Source organism: Pteropus vampyrus, unplaced genomic scaffold, assembly GCF_000151845.1.
Source record: "Pteropus vampyrus isolate Shadow unplaced genomic scaffold, Pvam_2.0 Scaffold18, whole genome shotgun sequence".
In the NCBI taxonomy this organism is placed as follows: Eukaryota; Metazoa; Chordata; class Mammalia; order Chiroptera; family Pteropodidae; genus Pteropus; species Pteropus vampyrus.
This window is the reverse complement of record NW_011888799.1, coordinates 246,411-270,460: the sequence shown is the minus strand read 5'-3', so window position 1 is coordinate 270,460 and position 24,050 is coordinate 246,411. Positions and strand designations below refer to the sequence as shown.

Genomic DNA, 24,050 nt, shown 5'->3' with positions numbered 1-24,050 from the left:
ATAAAATTACCATTCAGAAGATAATCTCCCTAAACTGTTAAAAAGAATAAAGAGAAAATTACAACATTTCCACTGATACGTTTTATTATTTTAGTTAAAAGTCTAGCAATCTTTTGAAAAGTTGCCTTTGCCATGTAACTAAATACAAATATTTTCAAACTGCATGCTTTTAAAATATTTTATTTCTTTTTTACATACCTTAATTGTCTGATTGACAAAACTTTTCAGGTACATATTTACTGTAAGTCTAAATAAACTTATAAATATGAGTGATTGTTAATTCTCTTATATGCCAAATTCTCATGGATTTTACTTAATCCTTATATACCCAAACTATTCCACTAAAACTAAAGAGGATTTCAGTTATATCATTAACTAATTTTCCAATCTGATTAGAACCTGTAATAACTACCTCACTTGACTGAATTCAACCAATTTATTTACTGCTTCATTCTATTTTGAATCCTTTTCAAAATAGGCCTGTTGCAGTCATCTGATTTTCTGATATAATAAACAAAATAATAAACAAAATAATAAAAGTGTAAGTTTCTCTTGATTTCTCCTTTTCTCCTGTAGAAGAATTCCTAGAAAATCCAATGTATATAAAACCTATGTGAAAAATCTTTGTGTTTCTATATGTGAAACAGACAAGTTATAAACTCAGACAATTATAAATGGATTTTTGTTTTGTTTTGTTTTGTTTTTACCTACATGAATAACCTGAGGAACAGTACAAAGTTATACAGGATGTAGGACAATTTTTTTGTGTGTGTGAGGCAGGACCTTGACATTGGAGTAGGTCTAGAGTACCCGATTCTACCTATTAAATCTGAATATAACCCCCTATTGATATAACTACACGAATGCACTCCAACATTTTCAACAACACCCTCTGTTGAATTGATGTTCAACAACACTGAGGGACTGGTACCACTGGTACCATTAAGTTTTTGCTCACTATCAAAGCTAGCACCTAGCACAGTGCCTGGCACATAGTAGGAGTTTAATAACCATTTCTTTAGTGAATGAACACAAGAGTATTCTTTTTCACTTACAAAGCACTTTTCATCTTCTCTATGACAGTGACTCAGAAATTTAAATTTCCAGCCCTAATCTCTCTTCTGAGCTCCAAATTTGTTTGGACAAATGCTCACTTAATATCTTCACTGGAATGATTTTCAGATACCTCAAAATTGAATATATCCAACTCATCATTTCCTGCCACGGCACCCCTCTCCCAAATAAAACCCACTACCAAACAACAAGTCAAAATTTTCTATGCTGTTATTCTCTAGTTCATTAAATGCCAACATAATCCACTTATTTGTTCATCAAAAACTTGGACATTATCCATGATTATTCTCTCTCTATCATCCCACTATCTAATGAATCAATTATAGTTCTTCAATCTCAAATTTATACACTTTTCCCTATCTTCAGTGCTATCACACTAGGGAATTACTAAATTGTCTCTTGCGTATTTCCAAACCACCATCCACCCAGTAGCCAGAGTGGTCTTTAAAACAGAAATCTGATCATGTCACTCTCCTGTTTAAATCTCTTAAAAATTTTAGATAAAATCTAAAATCTTTAGCAGGACATATAAGACCCTGCAATGATTTGTCTATATATCTTTTCTTATTTTGAGCTACTTATCCACTATTCTTCATACTAGCTTTCTTATGCTTTGCTTCTTTTTTTAAATTTTTATAATTTATTTTTTTCATATTCTTTTAAAAATTAATTAATTTATGTATTTTTTTATGGTGACATTGGTAAGTTTCAGCTGTACAGTTTAATAGTAAGGCATATATATTGACATTGTGTGTTCACCTCCCATAGTGAGATTTTTTTCTGTCACCACATATTTGACCCCTTTTATCCCATATTCCTTCCCCTTCCCCCTCCACCATTGCTTCTTTTTTTTAAACATTAATTTTCATTTTTTAAAACTAATCCTAACATATAATTTAGAAACTAATCATCGCTAAATAGTTGAGGACAAAAAGCTCTTTTCCCTCAAGATCCCTGCTTTCATCTTTATTGGTTTACTCCTTTCTTTTGGTAGAGTCTTCCCTTTCTCCAGTAGTTTCCTGAGAAAGGATGCATTGAAGGCTAATTTTTTGATATGTTGCAGGAAAATGGGGCTTATTCTAGTCTTACTTGTTAGTTTGATTAGATGTATAGTCCTAGATTAAAAAACACTTCCTCTCAAGATTTTGAAGTTTATAATGTCTTCTAGCACCCAGAGTTTGTTCTTAATTCATTTTTTTTTCAATCTGGAAGTTTTTAGGATCTACTATCTATCACTGATGTTTGAAATTTCAGGATGTGTGTGTGTTAACCTTGGCATGCATAGTTCTTTTTATTTGTCATTCTGGGAACTCAGTGGAACTTTTCATTCTGGAGATATATGTCCTTTGGTTTTAGGAAGTTTTCTCACATTTATTTATTTGATAATTTCTTTTCTAAAGCTTTTGCGTTTTTTTCTTTTCTTTTTTTCCCTATACTTTCTATCATTCAACATTGTACCTCCTACCTCCTCTAGTCTTCATTTTCTTATATTGTGCATATTTGTTTTCTAAAATGATTTTTAAAAAATATCTTCAAGAGTGGTTTTCAACCACATAAAATTACCATTCAGAAGATAATCTCCCTAAACTGTTAAAAAGAATAAAGAGAAAATTACAACATTTCCACTGATACGTTTTATTATTTTAGTTAAAAGTCTAGCAATCTTTTGAAAAGTTGCCTTTGCCATGTAACTAAATACAAATATTTTCAAACTGCGTGCTTTTAAAATATTTTATTTCTTTTTTACATACCTTAATTGTCTGATTGACAAAACTTTTCAGGTACATATTTACTGTAAGTCTAAATAAACTTATAAATATGAGTGATTGTTAATTCTCTTATATGCCAAATTCTCATGGATTTTACTTAATCCTTATATACCCAAACTATTCCACTAAAACTAAAGAGGATTTCAGTTATATCATTAACTAATTTTCCAATCTGATTAGAACCTGTAATAACTACCTCACTTGACTGAATTCAACCAATTTATTTACTGCTTCATTCTATTTTGAATCCTTTTCAAAATAGGCCACAATTCTTACAGATATTAACACAAAATCCTATTAAATTTTAGATATCTCTTAGGACTTTTCCCCCCAAGTTTTCATTACGAAAAATTTCAAGCAAAGAAAAGTTGAGTGTATAGTATATTTGACATGAGTATACCCACTACTTAGATACAAAAATAATCAACATTTTGACATAGTTGCTTTATTTTTATAGTTATTTATTATTAACAATTTCAAATATGAAGAAAAGTTGAATCACATGATCAACACTATTAGTTTAAACACTTGTTTAACTGTTTAGATTAAGTAGTTGCGATCATTTCCTTATGTTTGCTTTAACTATTTTGCTGAACTTTTTGAAACTAAGTGCAGACAACATGACATTTCACCCTAAAATACTTCAGGATACAACTCCTAAAAATAAGGACATTCTCTGTAAGCCTGTATTACAATTATTGCGCCTAGGAAAAGTAACACTAATTCCTTAATACTATTCTCTCTCTCTCTCTTTCTTTTATGCCGAAACCCGGGAACAAATAATACCATTTTCTTATAACATTTTTTTTCATAAAAACAAAAACAAGGTCCAAAGTTCACATATTGCATTTGATTGTTTTATCTCTTTAGCTTCTTTTATTCTAGAGTAGTCTCCCTATCTGCCCACCATTTTATCCCTCTATATTACTAATTTTTTAAAGAAGTCAGACCAGATACCTTATAGAATGTTCTCATGACTTTTCCTGACTTACAACCACCTCCAAATTTATTCTACTTTGGAGAATTTCTTTGTCTTTATCTTTCAACATAATTTTTATTAAATTTTAATTAATTGTGCTATTTGAAATTTCGAACTACTCTTTCTTGCTCTTAAATTGTTCCTTCTTTTAGTATCCAGTTCTTGCTTTAGGGATATAATGTTTCTCTGATGATACTATAATTTCTTTGAAGTATTTTTATGTTCCCTGCATTGTCTCTGTTTCCTGTGATTCCTTTTTCTCCTCTAATTCTTCCATGTTGGAGGTTTTTTATTTTTTATGTTGAAGGTTTTCCTCTGGCATCTGATGAGTTTTGTCTATTCATATTTTAAATGATGTCCTAAAAGCTTATTGGAAGCTCTGAGCATGTGTTTGAATCGTGTCAATTAAAAGGATTCACTTTAGGCTTTTCCTATGGGGACACCTAAGTGTCAGTATCTGTGGCTCTTTTTTCTGGCATGTTCATTTTTCTCCCCCAAGACATACTCTTTATTTCCTACTAGAGAGCAGAAATGGCTGCGAAGTTCTGTATCTGAGCAGGAGAAAAGGCCTGGATGTCTCATTTTCTGTTTCAGACTTAATTTCTCTTTTTTCTGTAAGGTGACCTTCCTTGGGTCTGCTAAGTTCTTTACCGTTCTCCATCCATTTTCTACTTTCATGCATTGTGTTTTAGGGTGACTCACAGTTGAATACAGATGAAATCTGTTTTCTGGTTTTTCTTTTCCTCGTTATTTTTGAAAGATCTCAACTATCCTGAATTGGAAAGTCTTCACAGTTGTTTAGTTCTTCAAATGCCTTGAATTCTTTACTGCCTTGGGGCTTTTGCACTTGGTGTTCCAGTTGAGATGTTCTTATTTCCTTCCTCAACTTCCCTCCTGGCCAATTCCAAGTCATCTTTTAGGTTTCAGCTTAAACATCATTCCTAGATGAGTCCTTCCTGACCACCTAGACTAGGTTAGGTCCACTCCCCATGATATGTTCTCATAACTCTTACCATGACTAATTAAATATATACGACTATTTCCCCTGCTAGACTGTCACCTCCACGGGGGAAGGGACCATTTCTATCTTGTTGACTGTATCCCCAGTGTCTAGTACAATGCCTGGTATTCAGTATAGGATCCATATAATTTTTTTTCATTGTTGACCAACATATATTTCTTACTACAAAGATTGGTAGCTTAATTTACAGTTGCCAGCACCAATAACTAGTCATTTAGAATTCAACAATTCTAGTTATTATTATTATCTAGTTATTGTTATGGAAAACTATAATATAGACTCTCATCTATTTCCGAATTTATTTTACGATGAACACTTTTAAAATTATAATGTACCAACAATAATCTGAGTGTATACACTCAGATTAACAGTGTATACATTTTATATTGCTGCTGTAACAAATTACCACAGACTGAGTGACATAAAACAACACAAATTTATTATTTTATAAGTTCTGGAGGTCAAAAGTCTAAAATGGTTTGGCAGGATTACATTCTTCAGTTTCCTTGCCTTTTTTAGCTTCTGGAGGTTGCCTGCATTCCTTGGCTCATAGACCCTTTCTCACATCACTCTGACCTTTACTTCCATTGTCACATGTCCTTCTCTGACTCTGACCCTCTTACCTCCCTCTTATAAGGACCCATATGGTTAATTTGGGCCCAGATAATGCAGGATAATTTCTGGTTCTATAGCCTTAATTTAATCATATCTGCAAAGTTCATTTTGCCATATAAGGTAAAATATTCACAAGTCTGGGGATTAGGATGTGGACATCTTTGGGGAGAGGCCATTATTTAGCCTACCACACACAGACAGCAACATGTGAACCCATAGATGAAGTAATTGCTGAAAGAAATGATAAAAACTTTTCTCAAATATTTTAAACTTTATATCAGAACAACCTCCAAACAAAGTAGATAAAATAACTTTATGAAGTGAAAAATATCTATATATATTGAAATAATAAGACGTGCATGATACCTAACATAAACCAGTGATTGTTAAGTAGACCACACGTATCAGATCACTGTTTGCCGAGGCTTCCATGTGCAAACCCATTATTATGCTTTCGTGAATCCTGGGATATCCTGGTATTTTCAGGTAGGCACACCATTTCCTAAAGAAAATTATCCAATAATACTAACAACTACATAAAAAAGTTTTTATTACATATATTTAAAAATAAATATTAGGTGAAAAATCTAATTAGTATTATTTTTTCAATAAATACCTCTTAACATCCTGCAGAATTGTTTGGGAAAACTATATTATAATAAAAACCTATCTGGGGAAAATTGAGTCCAACATTCTTGATCATTTATTTTAAAAGACCATGGTTAGGTATTTTATTCTCAGTTCTCTAGCAATGCCATGTAAATAACTAGTACAAAACGACAGTTTCAAAATGGGTTGATGGGTAAATTTGTCAGCTGGGTCTTTCAGAAAAGAACCTCACCTAGTAACTGCATCTTGACTATCAACTTTTCTCATTTAGTAATTTAATAGTTTTTTCCAGGGCTGGTCTGGCTCTGATGTATTAGCTAGAGAGTATGATCTTTTCCCAATGGAAAGTTTACTTGAGAAATCAAATTAAGGTCAGAAGTTTGGCTGATGAGTATAATTAAAATGTTAGGATGCCCAAGGCACCAAAGATGCTCAGGAACTCACAACCCTTCATCCCACAGCTCTATTTCCCCTAATCTGGTCCAAATTACAATAATCGAAATATCGAAGTAGCATTCTACACTGGAAAATGTGGTACATTTGATGAATGATGAGTCAGAATTCTACCTGATGATTTCCCCTGCCTTGGTTTGTATAGCTGAGATAGCTGCTTATTGCCTTTCTTTCAGAGTCATTTCTTTTCAATTCTTGCTGCTTCTTCTAAAACTGAAATACAGCTTCACTGTATATTACTGTTTAATACAGTAGTCACTAGCCACATGCAACTACTGAGCACTCAAAACGTGATTAGTCCAAATTGAGATAGATGTATTTTAAGTGTGAAATACATACCAGATTTGGAAGAATTACTTTAATGAGAATGTAAAATATTTCAATAATTTTTATATTACCAGTTGAAATGATCACTTTTGGATTTATTTTGGGATATACTTAGTTAAACTATAGTATTAAAATTAATTTTACCTTTTACTTTTTTAATGTAGCTACTAGAAAACTTCAATTACATATGTGATTCACATGTTTTTATTGGATAGCACTGATCTAAGGCTCCTGAAGCCCTCCACTGTTACCTTCTTTAGTTGTTCTTTATGGTCTGACCTCTCTTATTCATTCCTTTCCTTTCCAGTAACTGGTTAGATTTAGCAGGTAAAGTTGAAAGTGAGACTCTGTGGCCAACTTTTAAGTCGAGAAAATGAGGTGCACTGATAGACAATGAAAGTCTTAGTACAATTCTTTAACTTACTGGATTGGTTCTACAATATTAGAAAACAGGAAGGGTCAGGAAAATAGCGTTCATTAATATCTATAGAGATTGTAGCGATGGTCTGTGTATATGGAGGATTAAAAAGAATCATTCTGGGGAGCGCGCGCACACACACACACACACACACACACTAAAGTAGGACAAAGAATGTATTCCATCTCCAACTCTCCCTACCTCTCTAGATTTTTGATCTATTTTTCTTTGGCCACACAAATTTGTCTTTTTCTATGTGTACTAATTTAGACAGTTCTGTGGAAGGAATGTGGCTATTGAAAGATGAAGAAAAACTGCTGGGAAATGAGGATGTGGGGTGGTGTAGCAGATCTAAAGACCAACCTACACAGAAAGATGTTTATCTAAGTTTAAAAAGACCTTAGAGATCACCCTGTTCCATCTTCCACCCAAATCCATGACTCTTTTATATATGGAATAAAGGCTGCTTGTATTGTTAGAACATCAATGTTCATCTAACATACCAAAAAAATACTGAGAAATCCTCTGAAAATATATTTTTCAACAGGGAAAAAACATGAAGCAGAATAAACATGATGCCATTGTTTGTGAACCTAAAGAACTTCTGAATCCCTCTCCCAAAGTAACAAATTGTTGCAAATCACTGTGGGTGAAATACAGTTTTCAGAAGTCGTACATGACCCGACTTGCCAGCAACCAGCTAGTTTCAGCCATGTCAAGGAACTCAGGTAAGATATTATTTGTATTGCACTAAGAGAAATATTCTACTTAGCATGAATTTCCCTTGGTATTGACGCCATAAATTTGGACATTAAATAGATTATTTAAACATTTAACTGTAGGAAGATAGTGGTAAAGTGCTAGATGGTAAAAATCTAAGACTGACTTTGCTTCATGGTATTTAATCTCTTAGTTTATATTAGCCCTGAATCATTGATGTGACAGCTAATTAAGACGATCCCAAATCGACTACAATAGATCAAATTTAGTTATTAGGTTCATAAATATTTATAACTGTTTACATATGTTTAATCATGTTTCTATTGTGAATTGTACTTTTCAAATTAAAAGATATCCTGCTTTATCACTTTAAAAAAATAAAATAATTTAGATCAAATTTATCTTTTAATATTATGTTTAAACTTGACCTGACAATATTTGCCTTCTTAAGGTAGGAGGAATTCAGTTTAGGTTCCTTCTTGATTTTGCCAATACAGGAAAGAACATGAAGGAAAGATAAACTTGAAATTTTGTGTTGCAAAAAAGTATGATTCCTAAATGTCCCAGAATGTTGAATAATCGAAGTCTTATGTTTTGAGGAGCAATAAAGAGTGTTGGAGTCAAATTTATGAGTTTTTAGACTTTTAGGTTAAAAATATGTAAGACACTTGAAAGGAATTATTAAAACTAATCTCAACATAGTCTCCAATTTTAAAAGAATTATATGCCACTGAGAAAGTGGAAATTTCAAGCATCCTGATAGTCTTTTGCCACCATATGAAATATAGTATCCATTTTACAGAAATAACTTAATTGACTAAAACTTTGTATTTTCATCTACGCAGGTGTCAACAATTATTTCTCAAAGCCTGAGATTCTATCACCTGTGAATACTTTCTAGAACATTTTTTTAAATTGAAGAGTAATTCATATACCATAAAGTTCGACATTTTAAAGCTCACAATTCAGTACTTTTTAGTATATTCACAAAGATGTGCAATCATCAGTACTATTCTAGAACTTATATTTCATCGTAAACCTTTTCCAGTATGTTTTCACCCTGGGGAGCGCGCGCTTATACCGCTAGATCCTCAGATTCCTGGTGAAGCTGATGGGTACCTTCTGAGGTGCCCTCTGGACTGTTGTCACATTTATCAAAATGCTTTCCTAATTACAGTTTCACCTCAAAAGCAGAAGTAGGGTGAAGAATTAATAATGCTACTACCGTTGGTTTATAGAGGAACAGCTTAATCTACATTTGTTTTCATGCCTAGAACTCTCATTTTACTGTGTATGTAAAATCTTTGTGACTGGTATTTTATCCTGGTGGGCTACCAGTGTGCATACAACGGCGGATCCCCCAATTAATTGTGGTAGCAGACACAAAGCCTCCCCTTTCCTTTCCACACTGTTCCTAGCCCAGGAGGAAGCAGCACATTTCTCTCATATTTTATGATATTGCTGAAGAAACGGAGGATGTGCAGACTGAAGGGAGCGGTGTGAGAGGGACCTGGTGTTATTTCGGCGTCGCGAACACCAAGTCTAGGGTAATGGGAGGCACCGGGCAATGTATTCCCGGTACCTGGTTTCCTCCCTCCGGCTCCGCCGAGTGCCTGCGAGCAACCGAGGCGCACCGCTGCTCACGCTGGCTACCACCGCCGGCGGCCAGTGCACGCTCCCCATTGGTCAAGTGCGCCCACGTGACCTTTACCGTCAAACTGCCCTGCGGAGCGCGCACTTTTACCGCCAGGGAATGGGCTTGGGCGGTGCAGCAGGTCGCGGGGTTGCAGAGGTGCGGGAGGTTGCTCGGAGAACCCGGGGAGGCTTACCTTCCCGGAACCTTAAAAAAAAAAAAAAAAGCCCTAAGCACTGCCCAAAGTAAAACTCTTAGTAAGGAAGCCGATTATTAAGAAGGTCCCCTTATCCCCTCAGTGGCTTTTGTCATGGCCTGCGACACTGAGTGCAAATGAAAATCAAAAGCCATTATTGGTTGGAAAGTGGCTAGCCGACGCCAAAATTTATCTCTGTTACTTTGGGTAAGTCTACACATCTGAACAACTCTGCGGGGAAAGAAACTATTTGTGTGGGGAACTTAAAGCTACTTTTTCTTAGAAAAGTTGAGGGGTTGGGTAGGATCTTGGGAAGTCCAGAGAACCTCTCTTGATTGGTCATTTAGGGAAATTAGAAACTCTTGGAAAGCAAAAATGAGTAAAAGCAAGAAGAGACCCTGCCCAGGTCTAAAAATGTAATAATTATTGACAGGAAAGGGAAAAGTTTTTTCAAAACCCTACATTATATATTTGTGTGTGTGTATAAGTATTATAAATGGGATATGTAATTGTAGAAGTCAGTAAAGTCCAGTAATGCAGCTGTTTTAACCCTTTGAGAGTGCTTAAATGCTCATTTTGCCTCTTTATTCTTCTAAGGCTTGCCAACTGTCCCCATCCTCCTCTAGGAAACATTTTCTTTTGTCTATTCATTCAAAAAAGCACTAAGACATACTATATATGTCAGGCACTGTGTTAGGTACTAGGGTGACAATGATGCACAAAACAGTAACAGCCCCTTCCCTCCTGGAGCAGATAGTACTTAATTACACATACCAATGTTAGATATAATGTAAGTTCTAAGAAGAGGTCCAGATGCTGTAATGGAGCTTTGACTTAGCAGGGAGGTTTGAGAAGGCTTCCCTCAAGATGTTACCCTGGACCCTAACCTGAAGGGGTTAAGTGAAGTGGAAGTTGCAGGCAAAGGGAGCAGCTTGTGCAAGGGAGATTGCCCATCTTAACCATTTCCACTATACATACCTCAATCTTGCCTCTTAGTACTCAGAATACACTTCTTTTTTCTTTCAGTTCCAAATTTTAGGAAGTAACTTATAACCTATAGGCAATGTTTATGCAATAGGTAAGTATACTGATATACAGATCTAATATTCATTATCATCTGTTCTTTTGTATAATAAAAACATGCAATGATTATAACTAACTGTAGACTATGATGTATCGCAATAGCAGTAAAAGTAATAAAGATATTCAAAGTACTGAGAGATCACATTATTTTGGAAGACTGGAAAAAGGCATCTAGAGGAGAAAAACAATGGCGTAGATGATAGAGGCTCTGTTCATCCCTCTGGCGACCAAATCAAAGTTGTGACAGTAATAAGGAGCAACGGCAAGGAAAGATCGCCTGGGATCTAGATGGATAAGACATACAACTAGGGAGAAGTCTAAGAAATCACCCTGCAATGGCAGAATGTAGGACGGGCTAGGACACGGGGCCATACGGTCTCAGGCGGCTGAGTGAGACGGAGGCTGCAGCAGCGGCAGAAGCCTCTTAAAGGGGCCACGTCCGTGAGTGGATTTTTGCAGTGATGGACGTGCTCGTTCTGAGCACCAGTGCCAATTCAGCCGCGCACAGGGGGCACCGGGGACTTACAGGGAGACATTGTCAGAGTGAGAGCCAAGGCAAGACTCATTCTGTACAGAAGTGCCAGTAGTATCCATTGTTCCCTGTTGAGGCCTTTCCCTCCTCGCTTCCAGTGTGCGGATACAGCGCCATCATAGCCTGTGAAGTCATCAAACTGGATAACAGAGGTCGCTCTGCCCAGAGGATTCCCTGAAACCCCGCCTTCCCCAACTCGAGGCGCCACTCAAGCCACATCCAGGTATATCCTCAGCGAGTCAGGTGTTCCTTGCTGAGCAGCGCCAAGACTCAGGCTGGAGGCAGCTAGCCTCGGTTTCTGGTGTGGCCTTTTGAGGCAACTATAAGCACAGCATCTGTGGATTGCTTTCTGAATCTTAACAGGTGGCCCTGGAGGGGTAGAGGCTTGGGCTAAATTTGGCCTGCAGCTGAACCCTTCTCAGGACTGTACCACTGGACACTTACTTCACAAATCCACACTAATAAGACTGGGAGACTTAAGAGCTTTGCTTAGTGCATAGAAACAGACACGGAAAGGCAGCCAAAATGGGAAGACAAATAAACAGAACCCATATGAGAGAACAGAACAGAGATCCAGATATAATGGAGTCAAGTAATCTAACAGATGCGGAGTTCAAAACACTGGTTATAAAGATGCTCAATGAACTTTTGGGAAGAGATAAAAAACATAAAAATGAAAATGGAAATTATAAAAGGGAACCAGTCTGAAACGAAGAACACATTATCTGAGATGAGTATATTAAATGGAATAAACAAAGGAATAAACAAAGTGAATAAAGAAAAGGATCAAATGCCCTATCTAGAAGACAGGAAAGCTAATCAGGACACTCAATCAGAATGGCAAGAAAGAAGGTTGCCAAGACTATAAAAATAATTGAAGGAGGACATGGGACACTATTAAGGCTCCAAATATTCGTCTGATCGGCATAAGAGAAGAAAATCAAGATGTTGAGCAGTTATTTGAAGAAATAATGATTGAAAACTTCCCTAACCTGGTGAAGGAAATGGACATAAAACCCCAGGAAGCTGAGAGAATTCTAAAAATCAGGGATCCAAAGAGGCTCACACCAAGACACATCATAATTAAAATGCCAAAGGTTAAATACAAAGAATATTAAAAGCAACTAGAGATAAACAGATAATTACTTATAAGGGAACACCCGTAAGACTGGCAGCTGATTTCTCAAAAGAAACTATGCAGGACAGAAGGGCTTGGCAAAAAATATTCCACGGGATAAAGACCCAGGATCTACAACCAAGAATTATTTATCCAGCAAAGCTATCATTTAGAGTTGAAGGACAGAAAAGGAGCTTTCCAGACAAAAATAAACTAAAGAAATTTATCACCACTAAGCCAGTATTACAGGAAATGTTGGAGGGACTTTTTTGAAAAGAAAAAACATGTTTTAAAAACAGGAATAAAGAAGGATAACAACTACATTCCTATCAATAAGTACCTTAAATGGAAAAGAATTAAGTGCTCCAACTGAAAGATAGAGTGGCTGAAAGGATAAGAAGACAAGACCCCTACATATGAAAAGGAAGGGGATGGAAAAAGATATTGCTTTGATGCACCTAGAAGGTATTTAAGTCAGACAGAGAAAGAGAAACACTATATGATTTCACTTATATGCGGAATCTAAGGAATATAAAGAACAAACTAATCAAAAACAGACTCACAAATAAATGGACAATTTGGTGTCGGACAGAGAGGAGGGGGTTTGGGGGTTGAGAGAATGGGGTGAAGAGTTAAAAAGTACAAATTATTAGCTAATGGATGGTCACAGGGATGGGGAGCCGGCATAGGGAATGCAGTTAGCATTAGTACATTGGCTAGGTGGAGGGTCAGGGGAGGGAGGGAACAATTGAGATCGTTTTATGAACTATATAGATGTCTAACCAATGTACTGTATACTTGAAACTAAAATAAATAAATAAATTTAAAAAAATCCTCCAAAGGGTAAAAAAAAAAAAAGCATCTAAGAGGCAGTGATTTTTGTGATACGTTTCAAAGGTAAGATTATCTCTCATGTGCTTAGTTCCTACTCTCATCACTCCCTACCACTGGCAGCCATTGTTCTTAGATCTTTGGGTATCCTTCCAGAAGTATTTTATGCAAATATGAACAATTGTGTGTATAGATTTTTATATTCCCTCTCTTTTTAGATAAAAAGTAGTATATTAAGTAGCCTGTTCTTACTTGCTTTCTCACTTAACAAGATTTGGGGATCTTTCTCCAATAATTCTTAGAGAGCTTTCTCATTCTTATTAACTGCATAATATTACATGGTGTGGATACACCATCATTTGTTTACATAGTTTCATATCGATGTGCATTTGGGTTGTTCCAATCATTTAATATTGAAAACAATGCTACAACAAATAACCTTGAACATATTTGCATTTGTAAAATTTGGTAAATAGATACATTGCTCCCCACTGGAGGTGTTATGCCAATTTACAATGCCACCACTTATTGTGAGAGTATCTCTAAGCTTTTAATAAGGTTCTATAACAGAAGTTTAAAATATGTAAATGTGCATTATTGTTGCTATTTTACAACTTTAAATGAAAGGAGCACTGACTTCAAGACAAACTAAAAAGTAGCGTTATCTTTAGATAAACTTGCATCTTTACAATCATAATCAACAATATCTGTTGAGTACTTTCTATGTGTAGAGCACTGAGCTAGTTATGAAATAGATACATGTCATCAAGGGTTTCACCAGTTAGTTGGTCAGACATGCACAAACTATAAATATTTATTATGTTGAGATCCAGAATGCAAAACACACCTCTTACCTTTGGCACACCACACTTGATACTTTGTTGCATCTTATCTCCAGGTTCTTTCTTCTCTGTCTCTCTTGTAATCCATCTTTCTAATGCAGATAGTATACTAGATTTTGTATTTCCCAGGTGACAGTTAATCAGTTAAATACTTGCACATCATTATGCTTTTGATTGGCACAGTCAGGGCTGGCCCTAAACCCATTTTGAAGTAGGTGACATTTGTTCGGAGGGTCTCCCCACTCTGTTCCCTTTTCTTCTCTCTGGGCACCTTCTCTCCTGGATGAGCTGTCAGCTCTCACTGGCGCTTTCACTTTTTCTCAGGTAATTGTCAAATAATCCTTGCTGGGGTGTCAACTAATCATTAACGTGTTAGTTCAAAATGGCTTGAGGTGAGATAGTATGTGTATGTTTCAAGATACTCTTGAAAACAAGAATAGAAACTGAAATGACAGACAGTAAGGTTGCAATTATGATCAAAGGTCCACATTTCACCTATTGTTTAAGCCGCCTATTTAGAGGCTTACCCTTGGTTGAGGTGAATTAATGCATTGAGACCTTGTTCCTTTCTGCCCCATCTTATCCTCTCTCTCCTACTCTTTACTCTGTTGTAGGTTCCTGGAACTCTGAGGACCATTGTCTTCAGAGATCTTAACTTTCAAACTCAGCTGGGCAGCCTGGCTCAGTAGTGTCTGGAGGTCAGAGAGGGGGCTGGGTGAAGCAAGTTGCCCTTAGGCACTCTTTGCTTTGTCTTCTCCCAGTCAGCTTGCTCTCTGGCTGCCGCCTTGTGAATAGTTGTTTTTTCCAACTCTGTCACCCAGTGTAAGTGGCTGCCCTTTCCACTTAGGTAGCAGTGGTTTCTGCTAGTTGCCCAATGTATATTAAAGTGTGGATCTGAGTAATAGTAATGATGCTGTGTTTTTGTTGCATTACATTGTTTTAATCAAAGCAACTCGTGTTCATGAAAACAAATTTACTAGTACAGGAGTGCTTATGGTGAAAGGGCCTAAAGCAGGGCCTGGCAGATAGAAAGCCTTCTATAAATATTAGTTGAATGAATGAATGAATGAATGAATGCATGCATGCAAAGTCAGTATTCAGTCTCTCTCTTTCACTCCTACCCCATCCCACTGTCTTGTTCCCAGAAGGGCAACTATTTAATTGGCTATGTTTTCCAGTTTTCTAGATCAGGATTCTCAACCATGGCTGTATGTTAGAAGCACCTAGGGAGATTTTATTTTTTAATTTAATTTATTTATTTAGTTTCAGGCCCCAAAGGGACTTTATTATTATTTCTATTTTCATCATCATTCACATTTTTAAAATTTATATATATATATTTCATTATGGTGACATTGGTTAACGAAATCCAGTAAGTTTCAGGTGTAGAATTCAATAGTAAGGCATATAGATTGCATTGTGTGTTCACCGCCGATAGTTAGATTTCTTTCTGTCACCACATATTTGACCCCTTTTGACCTGGGGAGCTTTTTAAAAACATGTATGTATAATTTTATTTCCAGACCAACAAAATTGTTTTTTTTCTTTTTAAGGCCTGGAAGTTGATAGTCATGTACAGCCAGAGCTGAGAACCACTGTTTTAAATAATGTGTGTTTATTCTCCTATCTCTTGGTTTATCGAGTTGATGCCATCCATTGATTCCTTGACATTACAGATGAAGTTTAGCTCATACTACACCCTCTCTTTTCATGTTTGACAATTATTATTTTAATACTTCTGTTTTTCCGTTTTTGTAAACTTAAATAATTTAAACTCCTATTTTTTATTTAATGTATTTTCAGCATTATCACGACTCACCATTTTAAAAGATAAAGATACTAACTTCCCTGTCCTTTTTGTACTCAGCTTTCCACAGCCCACTATTTGTCCTCTATACCTTTTTATTTTATGTGGCCAAAGTTGTTATCATTTATAATCTGACCTTCAGTCACAACCAATTCTTCCATGCTTCGTCCATCAGTTAATTCTAAAAGTTAAAAACCAGTAACTTTGGTTTACATTATTGTATCTATGTAAATATTGTCTACCATCAAGTCTAGTAATAGTAGCTAAGACATAATTAGGGCTTTTCGTACAACCAGGTACTTTATGATCAGCATTGTTTAAGATTCATAATAATATTAAATTTCCTTTTAACAAATGAGGAAACTGAGGCACAAAGAAGCTAAATAACTTGCCTAAGGACAGGAAATTAGAAAGCAACTGAGCCAAGACCTGAAACTTCCCCTATAAGCTGGAAAGAGAATTCACATCAAGATCGAATACATATTTTTTCTTTTTTTTCTGGGGATCAGGGAAGGGACGATTGTTGTTTTCCCCTCCTGTTATACAATTCTGCTCAGTTTTCTTTTTTCCATTTCTACTAGTGACTATTTTCAGCCACTTCGGCATCCCCACCTCTCTCAGCAGTTGGCCTAATTTTCTGCTTCATGTACAAAATTGATATCATCATGGGTAAACATCAGAATCTCCTTCCTCCTTGCTCCAGACTTCCTTAAGTGAGCATCACCTTATCTCTTTCTATCCTATCTCAAAGGAAGTGGGAATGCCCCTCCTGTTCAAAGGTCATCCTTCCCTTTGTTTTCATTCTCATTGCTCCTAAACCTCTGAGACTTTGCCTCAACAATTTGCCCTATACTATCTCTACTTTCCATTACTTCTGATCTAATTCGTTTCTTCAACTTATAAACCTACTCAAGACTCTCATCTTCGAAAATTCCTTTAACATACCTCCTCTTGCTACTGCCTTTTATTCTTTTTTGTTGTTGTTTTTATCAGGGTATTGCTCAGAAGAAGAGTCTACACTTACTGATGCCAAGTCTAGTATGGTAGCTCAAATTCACACTTAACTATCCTGCAAACTTCCTTTCATCTCTACTACATGACCAAATCTCTTTTGTTATACTTCAGTCCTGGGTAATACCAGCAATACTTTTTAAAGGATAAATTTGTCCTTGCTAAGAGACTTCGAGCCTTTCAGAGGTTTATTAGTGGTTCTGCTAAATTTAAGAAAATTATTTTGAAATTATTACTCAGAGTAGGTATTGTTAGGAATTGAACATTCAACTGTAGTATGTTTGATTGATTATGAGAGGGCATGTCCTTTGAGATGGGGCAACTATTGTTGATTTTGTATTTGAAAGATTTAAATATTCAAAGTGATTGAAAAACACTAGCTAGTGCCCTGAAGGCCTCCTAAAAGAAACCACTTTTCTCAATTAAAAGAAGAGGTCACATTGAGTTTGAGATGAAGCCTTGAGTTCTGGTGAGTTAGTTTGTCTCTGAAAAAGGGGGTTATATGTTTTCCAATCTGGAAGCAGATAGTCCAGCATGTGGAGAGGCCAAGACTTTTAGTACCCTCATCCTCATTTTTGTTTACCTGTTGTATTTAGGAGTGGTGCCTACAAGCAATAAAAACTGTATGTGCTGGAATGATGTTCCCTGAGAATAATTACCTCCCAGTAATGAAATGAGACTAAAGCTGCGATTGCTTAAAATTATACCTTGTCATATAGGTAAAGTACTCCAAAGTTTAACACAGAGGAATAACATTCTAAAAAAACCCATAATTCCTTCAGTTTAAATGTAAGCCACATTTTAATTTGCTTTATATTTGGAGTATAGACTTTCTGTATGACTTTTTATTGTTTTCTGGACTTTCTCATTGCCTTTCCTCCCTCCCCCGCATGATTTGTAGTTTCCCCAAATTTTCAGCCATACTATCTCTTCTATCAAATCTCCCTGTCCCCTGGGAACTCCCCTTCTAGAGCTGTTCTTTTGCTCCAATCTAGTTACTTCCTAGGCCCATTGCACTATTATCATCCTGGGACTTCCCTTCACTAAATCTTCTTTTTTTTCTTTGTTTAGTCATATTTGTATTCTGTTTTACTGGAATGCTTCCTCAAAAGACTTCCTGAGAAATTGTGAATGAGAGAAAAACTTCCTGAGTCCTTGCATATCTGAAAATGTCTTTATTCACCTCTCATATATCACTGAGAGTTTAGCTAGGCATTGACTCCTAGGTCAAAAATAATTTTTTATAAAATCCTCGAGGGCATTATTGTGTCACTATATTCTTGTATCCATTGTTGATGGGAAGTTAGCTGCCAAACTAATCTGTTTCTCTGGAGATTTTTAGCATCTGCTTATGCTTTTGAAATTTCAATATTCTTTAGAGGTGAGAGTTTTAATATCACTTTTGTTGTTCTGAGAACTTGGTGGGACTGTTTGTGTGTGTGTTGGGGGGACTTTCTAATCTAAAGTTTGGTGTCCTTCATCTCTGGAGAGCTGTCTTAAACTGTTTGTTCTGATGATTTCCTCTATTTCTCTTTCTGGGACTCTTATTAATCAGATGATGGTCTTTTCAAACTGGTCTTCTATATCACCTGTCTTTTCTCTCATATTTTTCAACTTCTGATGTTTTTTTTTTCCCGAGTGATTTTCTTGACTTTATTTTTTCAGACCATCAATTGTATTTTTAATTTTGGTAATCACATTTTTAAAACCTAAAAGAATTTGTTCTAGGATTATTCTTCTTTTCATAGTACTCTTTTTTGTTTTACGAATGTGATATTTTCTTAAATCTCTCTAAACATACACATTAGAATTTGCAAACATTCTCTTCTGTTCCCTGAATTGTGTCTGTTTTCTTCAGGATTACCATTTTGTTTGTTTATCTGGTATCTCTCTTTCAATCTGTGGTTCTATCAATTGCCTGGTGATTCTTTGTTATTTTTAAAGAAATAGACAGGGTAGCTGGTGAGGTTTTTGTCCGCTGTTATGTGAGTAGGGCTGTTTTCCCAGGTGGTAGCAGTAGCTAACATTTATATACTATTTATCCATGTTCTAGGCACTGTCCTGTGCAGGTTAATTATATTAACTCAATCATCTCGACAACTCCTCTATGAAGTAGTTACCATGGTATTTCATTAAGTTTAATATTCCATCAATTGTAAGATGTAGCATTCTTTTATTTATTCCTAAAAAGGTAAACAATGCTGTTGAAATATGACATGCCACAGATTATAATCGGATTCTGATTTGGGAGGCATTAAAAAAATCTTAGAATTGATGAAATAATACATTACTATTCCCATTTTACAGTTGAAGAAACCAAGACATAGCGAGATTAAGTAACTTGCCCCAGGTTACATAATTTTATCTACAGCTGATTTTATATTTGAACCCAAGTGATTTGGCTTCAAAATTTCACCACTATGCCTAACTGCCTCTCCAGGGCTCCTTGGTGAATGAGGACTCAAATGAGACATAGGAAGGTTCTGAGTTGAGGGATAGGGTCTTTAGGGAGTTGAGTTAGGGAACTGGCTTTAATGTGAGGCACCAGAATTCATAAAGAAGCTTTGGCTTTCTCTGTAAGATTTGTTCTCTTCTATTAGAGAAGAGTGGTCTGGGTTTTTCAAATTGATTGATTGATTGCCTGATACCTGTGCTAGGTGTAGTGGGCTGGGGTGTCAAGGGTACCAAGTGGTGCAGCTGATCCCCATCAGACTTCCAGTCAATGGCGTGTCTCCTTCTCCCAGCCTCTGGGTCTTGGTGTTTAGATGGACTTCTAGCCTCAGGAGACCCTGTGGTAGATTCTTGGTGCTTCCTCTCTCTGGCTCATTTGTCTATATCATGTCTCATCTCCTTTTTGCCTTTCAGAAACATGTACAGCTCTCTCATCTGCTATGGATCCTGCCTCCCACTCTCTTCACTATTATGGTTTTATTCTTTTTTATACTCTCTTTTTTGCTGGAGTTTTGGAGGAATTAGGAGAAACGAGAGGCCCATCTTGAACTAGAAGTCCCTATACCTCTATTTTTAGTGAATACAATAGAGATTATAAAAGGATGACCACCGTAAGAGAAAATAAAATATTCACATTATAGCTGGCAGTGGAAAAGCACTTATAAAACCTTAAGAGCATGTTTGCTTAAAAATTTCCTTTTCCTTCATAATTTTGACTTGCAGATGACTTAGACTTATTCTGGGCCCAGCATAATCCTTTGGCGTTCCTGGTTCCACTGCCAACTCTTCCCTTAATCTCCTGAGTCTACATTGAACAGAGAGGAAGAGACCCAGTTCTCTTTTGGGACTAGGTTCTGAATACCTAGCTAGCCAATAGATTATTAGTTTTTGAGTCAGGTGTCCTTTTCTGATCCAATCAACTGTGGCCTGGGGTTGGGCAGGGCCATGTAGGAAAAAACCTGATTGCTTAGACAACAGGACAGACTCTCTTGGAAGTGGGTGTGGGCAAGTCAGACAGTGATTAGCATCTTCAATAAAAGGTGTGTTCACCTTAAGGTGTGTTTCAGGATTCTGAATCGTCATCATCGTCATCATCATCATCATCATCATCATCATCAATACACACACAGTTATATTCTATATACCATAGTTAATGAAGTAACAATGTCCACTAGTACATTTTAAAAGGAAATTTTTAACAGTTCTTGAAAGATGGTTAGGAAACACCATTTTTCATGATTCCACTTTATCTTCTCTTACTATTCTTTCTCTGGCATTTTTTGTGAGCTTTTGTTCCTTTGCCTACTTTGTTGGCCATCAGTCCTATCCAGAGGTTCTGTCATCAGATGTATACACTCTAAAATATCTCATTCAATCTTCTGCACTTTTATTGAATAAATGAATAAACAATGACTTTTAAATATTTATCTTAAGTTCTGACATCCCAAGTTTCAAATATTATCCAGATGCCTGCTAAGATGTCCTACAGGTACCTCAAGTTTATGAATGAACTCAAATTTTCTTCTTTCTCTTTCTGCCCTCCATACATGTCCTCCCCTGACCCCCATTTCCTGTATAGGCAGATGATGCCATCTCTCTTCCAGTGCCACACTGGAAAAATAGGAGTTTCCCTTTCCCTCACTTTTGTCATCTAATCTGTTACCCAATTCTGGCCTATTTTGCTTCCTAAATATTTATAGATTGTGTTACCACTCCACCCCTATTAATACTGCTTTAGTTCGGGCTCTGTATGCTAAGGTTAAGAGCATGAACTTTGCAGCCAGACAGACTTGGGTTTAAATCCTGCCTCTCACACTCATTGTCTTTCCGTGCTAGGCAGCTACTCAACCATTTCCTAAACCACCGGTCTTCAAACTTGGCTGCACATGGGAACCACCTGGGGAGCTTGAAAAAAGTATTGATGCTTGGTCCAACTCCCAGGATTCTGATTTCACTGGAATGGAGTGAGGCTTGGGTACTGGGAGCTTTAGAAGCCTCTGCCACCAAAATGAATGAATGAATGAATGAATGAATGAATAGCTATAAATAAATAATAAATTAAAAAAGGTTCCAAGGTGGAGCCAAGATTTAAAAGCACTCTTTAAACCACAGCTCTCTCATCTGTAATACCGGGGTAACGACCCCATGGGAGTACTTGTAAGGGAATAGTCAGTAAAATGTGGTAAGCATATTAGTTATTGTTAGGCAACTCCTTATCATCCTTCCTCAGAACTTTTGCAATAGCCTCTAAATGAATTCTCTGCCTGCCTTACCAGTCTGTACTCTGATCCCAGAAGAAATAGAAAGTGAATCTGATCATGTCATTTCCTGCTTAAAACTCTTCAGTGGGTCCCCTGCTCTACTGGATAAAGTCCAAGCCTCTTACTGTACCTTCATGATTTTGCTCTTGCCTAGTCTATTAGCTTTGTTTCCCACCACTCCCTGCCTTTCAACAGTAGCACTACTTAGAGTTTATGCACAAAACCTCACTGTTTGTCACCCCAAAGCCTTGGCTCAGCTGATCCATTTGCCTGGAATCTTCTGTTTGCTACTCCCTCTCAGTTGGCTTGGGCCCCATCTTTCTCTTTTTCTCCTTAATTTTTCTCCTTAAAGGATAAATTCTTATTTATCCTTTGTCCTTCAAGACTGAACTCAGATATCATCTTCATTGGAATGTCTTCCCTGACCTCGGTGCAGACCTTGTTTTTACTATAACACATTGAAATGTTATTTGTGTCTCTCCCTTCCAGACTCTGAAGACAGGGCTTATTCTCTTGGTACAAAGTCCTCAAATTTTATTGAAACAAAATAGGTTCAGTGCTAAACTTGCTACACATATGAAGCTGTACTTTTATCTGCTTTAGTCCAAATTTATTTCCTTCTTCTCAGTATTCCTAAAGCACTTGGGAATTGTTTCATTCCTAACCAGTGTGTTGTGAGCATCTTAAGGACAGAAACCTTGTCTTTTTATTCTTTATAAGTTCCCACAAAGCATCCAGCACAGCAGTTTACTCATAGTGTTGCTTAAAAATACTCATTGGTTGATGGAAGCACATAGAGTTTGGAAGAATTGATTGAAAAATTACATGTAAAAAAAATGGAAGAATCTACTTTAAAAAACTGTAAAGATCTAGACCTGCGCCGTTCCATACAATAGCTGCTAATCACACTTCTTTTTTGATCACTTGAAATGTGGCCAGTGCAATTAAAGAGCTGAATTTTAAGTTTCATTAAATTTTAATTTAGTTTAAAAACTGATATTTGATTTACTTGTTGGAAAACTCAATTATGTTTGGAAAAACTTGGATATATGAATCTACTTTTTAAAATGTAACCTCTGTGTAATCTAAATACAGTTCAAGATTTTCCAATGAAAAGTTAGCATCTGAATTGAGATGTGCCATGAAGTATAAATTAATACTGGATTTTGAAGACTTAGGTATAATAAAAAGAATGCAAAACATATCATTTATAATTTTATATCGATTATATGTTATAATGATAATACATTGGATATATTGGCATAAATAAAATATATTACTAAAATGAATTTTACTTGATTTTACTACTAGAAAATTTAAAATTAATACATAGCTTGAATTATATTTCTATTGGACAGAACTGATTCATTTTAATTCAAGGCTTTGTTTTTCAATGATCATTATGATGATGGGATTTAATCCTTCTCATTGTCTAAGACAGTTTTTAGTAACTAGTGGTGACTAATTTCACAGATGGTTAATGGAGTATTTCTTTTGAACTCTTTTCTGTTAATGCAGATCACAATCCACCTCCTCAGCCCAAGGAGGATAGCATTGGCCAGAACTATCCCCAGGAGGAAATAATACACAAGTTGGCCATGCAGCTGAAAAACATTGGGGACAGCATTGATCATAGGATGGTTCAAGAGGTGAGACCTTTGTTTCTCCAGCAAGGGCCTGTCAGGTAGCAGAAGAGAACAGCTAGAACAATGGCTGCTAAGTGGCTGGGATGCTGAGGATTTAGCAGACCACATGGATTAATGTCTGGGTTATCAAACATTAGATCTGAAAATTGTGAACCTGACTTAAAGCCAGTATTTGATCTTGCACTTGCTGCTCAAACTGTGGTCCATGGACTAGGAGCCTCCACATCACTTGGCGGCTGGTCAGATGTGCAAAATCCTAGTCCACAATGCTGGAATCACATACCCCAGGGGATTTGTGTGCACACTAAAGTATGAGAGACTTTGCTCCATATCCTTAAACTAGGATGCATATTAGAATGACCTGTGGAATTTTGAGAACTACAGAGGCCTGGGCCCTACCTTGAGGGATTCTGATTTAATTGGCGTGAGGTGTGGCCTAAGCCAGACATTGTAAAAGCGCCCCAGGTGAATTGAATGTTTAGTCAAGGAGAACCTCTGCCTTAGTGTAGTTATCCTCCTGAAGCAACCCAGAGGTATGATCTAAGCCCTACACCCGCCTTTTTCTTAGTTTCTCCTGATTATTATAAGAGATAATAAGGGAAAACAGGAAGGAATTATGATTACAGTTTGAAATCTTAGGGATGATGAAATCCAC

General features: G+C 36.3%; 1 protein-coding gene across 1 annotated transcript in view; it reads left to right on the top strand.

Annotated features, from left to right (window-relative positions):
• PXT1 (peroxisomal, testis specific 1) overlaps window positions 1-24,050 on the top strand; it is a 42,703-nt gene that overhangs the window by 11,450 nt on the left and 7,203 nt on the right. Inside the window, exons 2-3 of the mRNA XM_011354528.2 lie at window positions 7,813-7,993; window positions 23,268-23,398. Coding sequence (XP_011352830.1) covers window positions 7,822-7,993; window positions 23,268-23,398 — 303 coding nt within the window. The 5' untranslated portion in view covers window positions 7,813-7,821. The remainder of the gene's footprint in view (window positions 1-7,812; window positions 7,994-23,267; window positions 23,399-24,050) is intronic.